The sequence below is a fragment of the Harpia harpyja genome, chromosome Z, assembly GCF_026419915.1.
Source record: "Harpia harpyja isolate bHarHar1 chromosome Z, bHarHar1 primary haplotype, whole genome shotgun sequence".
In the NCBI taxonomy this organism is placed as follows: domain Eukaryota; kingdom Metazoa; phylum Chordata; class Aves; order Accipitriformes; family Accipitridae; genus Harpia; species Harpia harpyja.
In genome coordinates this window covers 87,350,553-87,361,098 of record NC_068969.1, presented here as the reverse complement: position 1 = coordinate 87,361,098, position 10,546 = coordinate 87,350,553, and the positions used below count along the sequence as shown (strand labels likewise).

Here is a 10,546-nt window from a genome sequence, read left to right as displayed (position 1 = left end):
CAGAGTCCGATACTTGTATTTGCATGGTGCAGTATCACACTCTGTAAATGGTTCTACAAACTTTCTTGCTAGTAGGAGTATAACAAGCAGCCTTTAGTGTGGCCTAGATACCTGCATGTATCAGTATCACCTGAGTCTGCCTGGCTTATTTTAACTGATATATTGCCAGATCCTGATACTATTTTTCATGCTGCCTAATACCTCAGGTCATCCTATTAATTTCAGTAAGGCTACTCAGAGACTGCAATGCTAGCTACCTAGTAAATGAGAACACAATCTGGCTAGTTATTGTTATGTGATTGGATTTTTACTGCTAAGCACAGCGTAGCCTACCCAACTTATTTGATTTAGCAGGTGTCTTATTGGCATTTTAAATATTCTGCATATGATTATAGTGCATCCTGAGGGGGGAAAAAACCCCACCACAAAAGTTTATTAGTAAGACTTCTTGCTCTTCTGCTAAAATATGGCAATCAAAAAGACAATTGACATTGCAGAGACTTGACTTTTCCTTTCCAGGACTGTAAAATAAAACCCCAAACCCTACACTTTCTGCATCTGGTTGACATTTGAATAAAACTGCCAGAGTGCAAACAAGTTTTGAGACAACATCTCCAGCAAACTCTGCAGTGACTCTAAAAATGTTCTTGGCTAAGTTACTTTTTAGGGCCATATGTTGAAAAAAAAACAAAACAAAACCAAAACTTCACTAGAATTTATTGCAACAAGAGATTTGCCAAACTACTTAAGACATTTGGGAAGATTATAGTGAAGTACATTAGTTGCTGACTTGACAATTTGCTATGCTCACTGCTTGTATAGTGGATTCTTGATATTCATGCTGAGAGTTGATCCAACTTTCTAGTACATTTTAGCAAGAGACCTGCCAAATGTCTACTGGCTTATTAAATGCTGGCAAACCAAAGGTCAGCCTTGTTTACGAGCCACAGCAAAGCTGCTGCGGATGGCACACAAGCCCTCCTCATGGCATTTTTCTCGTTTAAATTCAAAATTCTATCACAGGCTTGGATAAGGACTGTTTTGGACTGGTTTTTGACTTGGATTCTCTCTGGGTCTGCGCCAACGTCCCCTGGCCATGAACTTGGAGGCTGCAGAAGAGGGAGTTCAAGTTCCACTGAGCCATGTTTCTTCCTTGCTTCGTCTGATGATCACCATGCCTGTGTGCTCCCGTTTACAGAGGCATGGGCCAGAACATGCCTCCCTGGTGCAGACCCGACCAGCGGGCAGAGCTCCCAGCCGCAGAGGGCAAACCTGCCCTTCCTCCATGGCCCACGTGTTCCTCCTCTCTGTGAGCTCATCCCTTCTTCCCGGCAGCTGCCAGGCTGAGAAGGGTTGTAGACAGGAAACTCTGCTGCACCCTGTGCCTGATCCAAAGCAGTCTATGTCCATGGGAAGCTTTCCATTGAGGCCTCTGGAATTCCCATCAGGCTTTCCCTAACTGTGCTCAGAGTGGCAATTCTGGGCTGCTCACCATTACTGCTTTTGATATCAATCCAGTTTTACACAACTGAAGATTATCCTGGTATGATACGCACGTCTCCCTATAAAGGCTAACCCTTGCCCTCCTTACCAAAGCAAACATTCCTACAAAGGCAGTGGAATCACTGTCACAGTCAATAAAATTTACTTCCATATCATGCTATAGTGAACACATTGCCTCGACATTTCTTACATCCTTATTATATGCATTCATTATATTTATTTGACTGACATGCGGGAATAACAGAAAATTTTTTCTCTGACTCTGTACCTAGCTGCTTTACAAATATGTTAGGTAGCACTGTATTAAAAAAACCAAACAACTAAATGCTTGTTTAAAACACAAACGTTAAAAAAAAAAACAACCAAACTTGCTTGTTTAAAACACGCTGAGGTACAATCAGTTTAGAAAGATCTGTGTCATGGATAAAAGTCTTATTCTTATCCAGGTTTACCTTAGTGTAAGTGCTGTTTACAAGAGACAGAGGGAGTCTGGTGTAGAAAAAAAAAATCCCCATTTTTGTGGAGGAAAACTGCAAAAGAAATCACGGTTTTTACTGGTTGGCTAATACCGGGAAAGGTGATTTCTTTCTTCCCCCTCCCCGCAGGTGAGATCGCCAGGGAAATCTCAGGGTCTTCCCTGGAGGAAATAGATGGCAGCTTCATGTTCTGCAGAGGAGAAGCGTTTCTCACAGGGCCCGGATCCGGGGCTAGATCGTGCCCTTACGGGTGCCGTCGCCGTCGCCCCGGGTCGCGCCCCGCGCAGGCAAGGGCGGGAGCCCCTGGCCGGGCACCGGGAGGGACCCCGGGGCGGGGAAGGAGGGGAGCCGGCGGGGCGGGCAGGGCGGGGGCAGAGGCAATTTGTTTCAGATTAAGCGGTCACATCTCCGGCCAAAGAAGCGGCGGGGATCTCCCGCGTTTGGCAATGTAATCTGCTCCCGACGGCGCGGGGAGAGGGCAAGATCAAAGCATTCCTCCCGGGGAGACTGCGCGCGGGGTTGCCGTTTGGTTGGCCTGCCCTAACCTCGCTAATAAATTTCCCGGGAGGAAGGCAGGGCTGGGGATGCGAGGAGCGGGCGGGCGGCGGCACCGGCACCTGCACCTGCACGCCCGCCGTCCCCGCCGCACGGGAGAGCGATGCAAAGCAGGGCCGGCGCTGGGCGCCCCGCTGCCGCCGGCTCGCAGGGCAAGACCTGCGTGCGGCCTTTACGGTGTCCCGGAGCCGCTCTTCCTCTCCGCCTTTCACGGGCCGGGACGCTGCTACAAGCAGCGTAGCCCCCGCCGCCGCCTGCGCGGCTCGAGGGCCCGGCCCCGGCCCCCCATCCGGGTCTGCCACGTGCCCCTTCTTGCCCTTATCCCCCCCCCCCCCCCGGCAGTGCAGGTCCCGGGGGACCCCCCGGCACTGCTCGGGGTGGGGGGAGGCGCGGGCGGGGGTGCTCGGAGGAGGCTCTGAAGGAGCCCGGGAGCCGCCGGCACCGGGGCGGGCGGGAGGGCCGGGCGCTCCCGCGGGGAGCATTATAGCGCGGCAGGTGGACGCAGGGTTGCACACCGCGGGCATCGCTGCCTTCCCTCGCGTGGAAATCAGTGCCTGCCCCAGCGCGGCACGGCACGGCATCCGCCCGTGTCCGCTCAGAGCGGGCGCGGATGACACGGCGGGCCAAAGCGGGGGGGGGCTGCACGGGAGCGGAGGTCCCCGCGGCACACGAGTGGGAGCGGCGATGCCGGGGACCGCTCTCCGCCTCCTCCTCCCGCGGGTGCGTCCCGCCGGAGGAGAGCAGAGGCACCTCTCCTTCCCGGTGGGAAAGGGGAGAGGAGCTGGAGGGGAGCGCAAACAAGAGGAGCAGAAGAAAGTTACACAAACACGCTTTAAAATCGTGGCTGGGTTTCACAGTTCCCTGTGGATAAAATAAACAGGAGGCGAACTGTTTTGTAATTTACTCCAGCGGCCCGCAGAACCGTAGTTTGTAATTTGGTGTCGGTTTACAAGCAAAGGGGACTTCTGTTTCCTAACCTAGCAGGTCCTTTGTCGTGCTTGTGCCTTTTAAGAGGGACCCCAAGGGGGAAAGTGGAATTCCTTGGGTATTTGACTTTTAGTCACGCTTGTAAGCCAAACAGTAGCCGGCCTCTCTTTCGGGATGAATAATACCTGTCGTCGGGGGATGCGCTTCCCTCTCCCCGCTCTCCCGGCGTGAGCACTCCGAGGAGGTGCGGCTCCCTCGGGACGAACGCTCCCTCCCTCCCCGCAGGTACCCGCAGGTGCCCGCAGGGCGAGGGGAAGGGCCAGTGCCCTGCTCGGGCGGCGGCGGCGGCCGCGCTGGGAGCTCCGGGCGGGCGGCGGAGCCCGTGCCCGTCCCGTCGCCGCACGGCTCCGCCTGCGCCGCTCGCCCGTGGGCCTCCGTCCCCAAGGGCTTCAAGAGCAGGGTTTTTCCATGCCGAACCGGTGGCCGGCGGCCGGTCCGTGTGCTCACCGTGAGCGGATGCCTGTGTTTATTATGTACATGAACATTACCAGTATTTATTATACACAGGCGCCGCTCGGGGAAAGAGCGAAATATTTTCCCTTTTCGGAGAATGGTTTCGGCCGCGTGTTCTGCATATCGTTAGTTTTCGATCAGCACACTGGTGGGGAACTGATGCTCTCCCGCATGATTTTTTTTCCCCCTTTTTCTTTCCCCCCCGTTTGTTTTTTTTTTTTTTCTCCTGGGGACACTCTGTTTAAATTCACTAGCTCTTCCCCTGCCCAGTGCTGAACGCGGCCGAGGTGTATTTTGTCCGCTTCTGTCCCGTGGGAATTCCCGTTTTCACCGACGGAAGCACCGAGCTCTAACACCTCGCTCGCACGGCCGAGAATTTGTGGGTTACAATTTTGATCTCTCCCCGTTTTGAGAGACAAGGGGCATTCCCCCATTTCCGAAGAGCAGCCTCGGTCAGGGAGCGGGGCGGGTAGGGGGAGAAAGTTACTCAACAGCCCAGTGCTCGGTGGAAAACGCCGCTGAGGCTAGGGAATGCTGAACAATAACCGAACGTTTTCCTCGCCCTAATTCCCGACAGGGCAGGAAGACAACGCCGATTCCGTTGCATTTTCAGACTCGAAAAAAAAACCCCACTCGCGGGGCAAGTAACGCGAACGACTGCAAACGAGAAACGCGGTGCCTGTTTCAGCCTTTTAAACCCGCGCCCCCGGCCCGCTCCCCAGTGAGGGGGACGCCGTTCGCCCGCCGAGCTGGTTTCTTAGCTGTCACCGTCAGGCGCGTTCCCGTTTTTTCTCCCTTTCTTTCCTTTTTTGCCCTAAAATTTGCCGCCCCAGCGCCCGCCCGCACCCACGAGCGAGCGGCTGGCGGTTGGCACGCGCGCGGGCTGGCGGCGGCGAGGGGGGGCGCGGGCGGGGGGAGGCGGGGCGGCGGCGGCACGGGCCAATCAGAGCGGCGGCCGCGCGGCGCGGGCCCAATGGGCGGCGCGGGCGGCGGCGGCCGGTGCTGATAACGCGGCGGGGCCGGGGCGGCGGGCACTGTGCCGCGGGGCGGGCGCGGCGTGGGCGAGGCGGGTACCGGCCCCGGCGCAGCCAGAGCGCACCCACAGCCACGCAAGGAACGGCCCGGCCCGGCCCGGCCCGGCCCGGCCCGCCGCACTTGAGACGCAGCGACCCCCCCTCGACGGCGCGGCGCCCCGGCTGTCGGGCAGCCTTGCACCCTCAGGTGCGGGGATCGGGAGTCCCCTGCCTCCGGCTGGGCTTGGGCAGCGGCGGCCCTGCAAGCTGCCTGCACCGCCTGCCGGCCTCGGGCGCTGAGCTCGGGTAAGCGCCAAGTGCGGGAGGAAGGACGGGGAGGTCGGGTGGGAGGAGGTGGGGGTCCGAGGGCACGGCTTCCGCAGTGCGGAGAGCTCCGGGAGCCCGCACAGCCCCTGGCCGCTGGAGCGGACCGCGGCGGTGTGTGAAGCCCAGGTGTTCCCTACGTGTTTGTCCCCTAAGTCTGAACGCGGCGGGCAGGAGGCTTGTCAGGGTCCTGAAGTAAACAGGTCCCGCTGAGGACCTGACAGCCCCGCAGCCCCGCGGCGCCGGGCATCGCCATGCGGCAGTTCTGCCCGCACCCTCCGCCGCTGGAGACGCGGTCCTGCCGGCGGCGGGCGAGCACAGCACCCCGGCAAGCCGGGGCGGGCGCGGGGGGGCGGGAAGCGTCCCTCGAGTCTAAGCTGAGCCCGGCGTGGGGCATGGGGAAGAGACCCGAGCGGAGGGTAAGGGGGGAGATGACATCCCAAGGCGGCTCTGCCGTGACCTGCCGACCGGGGCGCATCGCGGCGGGACTGCCGGCGGGCCGGGCGGCGGCGGGCACCTCGGAAGCCGGGTGTGCCCCGGCTGCCGTCCCGCCGCGGGGGCGGGCGGGCGGCCTGACCCCTCTCTTGCAGCGGCGCTGCCGAGGAGCCATGGCCGAAGGACGCGCCGCCGCCGACTGGGAGATCGACGTGGAGAGCGTGGAGGGGGAGGCGGCCGAGGCGGCCGGCGCGCCGCGCAGCAGCGCCGGCCCGGAGAGGGAAGAGGAAGAGGAGGAAGGCGAGGAGGCGGCGGCGGCTGCCCCGCGGCGGAGCGAGCCGCGGAAGCTGAGCCGCACGCCCAAGTGCGCCCGGTGCCGCAACCATGGCGTGGTGTCGTGCCTGAAGGGACACAAGCGGTTCTGCCGCTGGCGCGACTGCCAGTGCGCCAACTGCCTGCTGGTGGTGGAGCGGCAGCGCGTCATGGCCGCCCAGGTGGCACTGCGACGGCAGCAGGCCACCGAGGTGAGAGGGGACGGGACGGGACGGGACGGGACGGGACCGGGCGGGCGGCCCCCGGGCTGACGGCACTGCCCGTCTCTCTCCTAGGACAAGAAGGGGCTGGCGGGGAAGCAGGTGAGCCTGGAGCGCAAAGCCGTCTACCAGAGGCACGTCCGGACGCCCAGCCTCCTGGCCAAGAGCATCCTGGAAGGTAAGGGCATCCCCCGCCCCTCCACGGCTTGCCCCCAGTCCCGCAGCACCGGCCCGCGGCGTGGAAACCCCGCTCTGCCCCAGGAAAACCCGTACCTCCCGTCCGAGGCGCGGCTGCTCACGGACACGCGTGAAACACAGCTTCATTTCCCGAAATAAACGCGGGTGCTCTCGGAGCCGGAACCTCACCTCCCCTCCCGGCGGCTCCTGCTCTTCGTGTCTGCAATCGATGTGGCAGAATTTCAGCCCAAAATAATGCCTTAAAAGCTAGCAACGGTAATTTGAAATTTGAGAGTTACTGTTACAAGCAGACATTCTTTTTACATGACTACCCAGCAGCGTTTTGCAGTGCAGGGCAATTTATTCGTGGGTGTTTTTATCAGCAAATGAGTAAATGAATTAGTTGGTTGGGTTTTGGGTGTTTTTGTTGTTGGTTTTTTGTTTTGTTTTGTTGTTGGTTTTTTGTTTTGTTTTGTTGTTGGTTTTTTCTTTTGATCTGAACGCCTAACACAGGCGCACCATTTGTGGCATTATCAATAGTAAGATATGCATAATAGGCTGCTCTTTTTTTTTTTTTTTTCCCCTGTCGAAAATATTAACTGTGGAAGAATGACATTTTAAAGATGGATATTTTAGTGAGAGGGTGTATTTTTTGTTTCCCACTCCCTCTTCAGATCGTGCCCAAATTTATTTCTATGTCTGCTTTAATTACTTTCCAAACTGTTGCCCTGTAAATATCAAATCTAGTTTTTTTTTTTCCCCCAGTAGAAAGCTCTTTTCTTTGCCTGTGCAAGCACGGTTAAAATTTTGTCCTGTCAGATACCTCTAATTTTCATCTACAATTCACTCTTCTAAAAAAAAAAATCTCTTCTGTATTCTTTCCTCTAATTTATCTTAACTTTCTTTTTCTTTTTTCCTAGTTCTCCTTGGAATTTTCTACCATCTTGTAGCAATGTGTACATAGTGATTCATCTTTAGAGAATAGAAAAGGCATCAGCTGTAGGTATAGATATCTTCCTTGACAATGGGGAAACCTGTGTGAGAGGAATGGGAGTGAAAACAGGTAAAACCCTGTTCTCCTTACTCACGTAAGGAGTTTCATTAATTCGATGGGATTACTTGTCTGGGTAGAGCAAACAGGATTGGACCCTATCAGTTACATTAAATGAATCCAGTTAGCCTGGTAATTGAATATACTGGAGACTGGATTTCTATGTTTTATCGAAGTTCTCTTTTAGTTCAGAAGAAACAAAATATTTGAATACTTCTGTATTTGTTAAAAATGGATGGTTATCTCCTTAAGCTGCATGATGCAATACTAGTCATAACACACTGCAGGGTTTTACCTTTGTTTTTCTTTGCTTAATCTGCTGTTTTAGAATTGCTTTTTAAACTTACTAATCAGCTAGCTTTGAAGAAGACTACACATGTCAGGGGAGCAGGGCTTGCTTATCTGTGTTGAGGAACTTGTACCGAACGTACCTGACAGCGCAGGGAGCTAAGCGTCTGTGGCACAGTGACTTCAGTAGGAGCTGACAGTGGCCAGGGTCTGTAGCAAGTGTTCGGTGTCTGGCATGACTGGCTCCAAACGAAGGAGTTTGTAAAAACAAATACAGTTTTAATGTTTTTCTTATGTGGCTTCATTCCTAATGCTGCTTTGTTGTTTTAGGTTACCGTCCTATTCCGACAGACCCTTACCTGGGAGGGAATTCACCCTTGCCACCCCCTGTAAGTGACAGGATGAGAAAGAGACGGGCTTTTGCTGATAAAGAGTTGGAGAACATTATGTTAGAGAGAGAGTATAAAGAGAGAGAGATGATGGAAGCTACACAAGCAGCTGCCCTTTTTCTTCCTAATCGCATGGTGCATGGAGCTGAATACAACTCATATAAAACAGCCTTTAACACTAGTCAAGTTGATACTCCAAACAAGGAGTTTTGCAATTTTTTACCGACCTGCCTTGATCTAACCATGCAGTGTTCAGGATCCAGCAACATGGAATTAATTTCTTCAAATGTCAGTGTAGCTACTACCTACAGGCAGTATCCCCTGTCTTCTAGGTTCTTAGTGTGGCCAAAATGTGGCCCCATTAGTGATGCTCTCCTCTACCAGCAATGCCTGTTAAATGCTACTAGTGTCCAAGCTCTCAAACCTGGGGCAGGTTGGGATGCCAAGGTCTCACAAAGTCAGGACTGTCCAAACACTGAGCACAGCATCATGTCTCCAAAACTGGAAAATTCACTCATTCTGACCCACACGCAAGGCATTCAGCAGTCGTGTAATGAGATACCATGCCTTCCTCAGGAAGCTCGTGAGAGGTCAGCTTTCTCTCCTCCAAAAAGGACTTTCTGTCAGATTTCTGATAAGGATTCTCTGGCTCCTCAGGAACAGGTATTAAGCAAGATCAGCAAAGACAGTACCAAGCCCCCTCCACCACTCAAATACAATTCATTTCAGTCACTGTTCCAGCAGTTTCCTGACAGATCAGGAGCAGAGTTGAGAACATCATTTGTGAAAGAGACTTTTGAAGATGCTTCTAAGAAATACAGAGAATGTGCCATTAAAGAGAACCAAACCCACAAGTTTACTATAGACAAATGTGCAAAAGACTTCTTTGGGCCTAAACAGGCCACAACAAAACTTTCAACATCTGAGCCACTGTCATTTTCAGTTGAATCCATTCTTAAATGACCTTCTTCTGCAGTTGCTAATGTCTCTCAATGAATAAAATGAATAAACTATACCCTCAGTGTAGAGAGTTTGTATGCTTTGCCTTCTGTAGAATTGCAACTGCCTGCCTTGTCTCTTAAAAGATTTGTAAAGAGGAATTTCTGCTGTAAATGGTAATTCTTTTTTTATCTCAAAATGATGTACATAAATATGCATGTTTTATGAAAAAACAAATATATTTAATTTTTTAAAATTGAAACTGCATGTACAGACTAAGGCGTTGTTATTTTAAGCAGGACTTCAAACCATTCAATAAAATGAGATTACATACAAGCATAGGCGTATTCCTGATCTCTGTTTTGTCTCTAGTATCTCACAGGCAAGTATTCCATACTTTCATAATATACTTACTCTTTTATCTACTATTGTCAATATACTTACTAGTTATCTTGGTGGGGTAAATGGTCATTTCTGCTTTGAACCTCCAGTAACTAAGAGAAGAGGTAACAATGGTGCATGTAGGCTAGTGTGAATTTGCAAGACTTTTTTTATTATCTTCACTGAGGTTTGGATCAGATTCCAAATGCCTTTCTTATTCTGAAGGAGAATGCATACTAGTACAAAAGACCGGTTTATTCCACACCTCTTTATAAAAGCTTCTACTCCTAAAGTGAAAGAGTTACTAGATTGGATTTGAGGAGAATCAGTCTGGTAAGCTTTTGAATAAAAGTGTTTTTAAAAATCCAGTTTTTGAATAAAAGTTCTGCTGCTTTTTTAAAAAATTATTATTATTATTTTATGTTCAGCTGACTTTACTCTGGATTTCTGCTTCCTAGAATATTTTCCTTCTGAAAACATTCCACCTTTGACCAGCAAGAGCCTGAGATTCTTGTGTTGTGGTGATTGAAATGACCTTCAGGCTGTAAAAATGATGCACAGAATCCTCACTGTGAATGAGAAATCAAGTCATGATCTCAGTTTTGTAATTCTATGCCCTTTTGCAGGCAGATTAACCAGTAGAATTTACCTGGGAACCTGAAATGCCCTCAAGGTTGTAAAAAAAAAGCATTACCAGCTCTCATTATGACTGAGCTTGAAGCTTTCTAAATTCATGATTTTGTATGTATGTTACCGCTAGCACATCTAGTGCTAATCAGTAATCCCTTGGCTACCTTCCTTCTTTAACATTTTTATCTTGCAGACAGTGCTCAAGCCAGTTGAAGGGAGCTGTGGTTTGTTCTTAATTTTTATTATTTCCTGAGGACAATTTCTGTTTGGTATTTGTGAGCAGAATGTAAAGTTTTCTGATTTTATTACACATGCTGCACAGGTTAAATGCTTATTTTTTGCTATGAATGAATCTGAGCCTGTGAATTTCTGATTCTTTAAGTATCTCTGAAAGTGTTTAGTGTTTCTGTTG

At 52.0% G+C, this 10,546-nt stretch overlaps 1 protein-coding gene across 1 annotated transcript; it reads left to right on the top strand.

Annotated features, from left to right (window-relative positions):
• The first annotated feature begins 5,919 nt into the window (after nt 1–5,919).
• DMRT2 (doublesex and mab-3 related transcription factor 2) lies at nt 5,920–9,229 on the top strand. The gene is made up of 3 exons (XM_052778292.1): nt 5,920–6,270; nt 6,355–6,457; nt 8,126–9,229. Exons 1-3 carry the CDS (start codon nt 5,920–5,922, stop codon nt 9,145–9,147), a joined length of 1,476 nt encoding a protein of 491 aa, XP_052634252.1. The 3' UTR covers nt 9,148–9,229.
• Nucleotides 9,230–10,546: the final 1,317 nt, after the last annotated feature.

Bases quoted from the DNA above. Each gene is read 5' to 3' on its own strand.
- DMRT2 (XM_052778292.1), top strand. From the start codon at position 5,920: ATGGCCGAAGGACGCGCCGCCGCCGACTGGGAGATCGACGTGGAGAGC. The intron at 6,271-6,354 runs GTGAGAGGGGAC...TCTCTCTCCTAG, and splicing joins GACGGCAGCAGGCCACCGAG to GACAAGAAGGGGCTGGCGGG. The intron at 6,458-8,125 runs GTAAGGGCATCC...TTGTTGTTTTAG, and splicing joins GGCCAAGAGCATCCTGGAAG to GTTACCGTCCTATTCCGACA.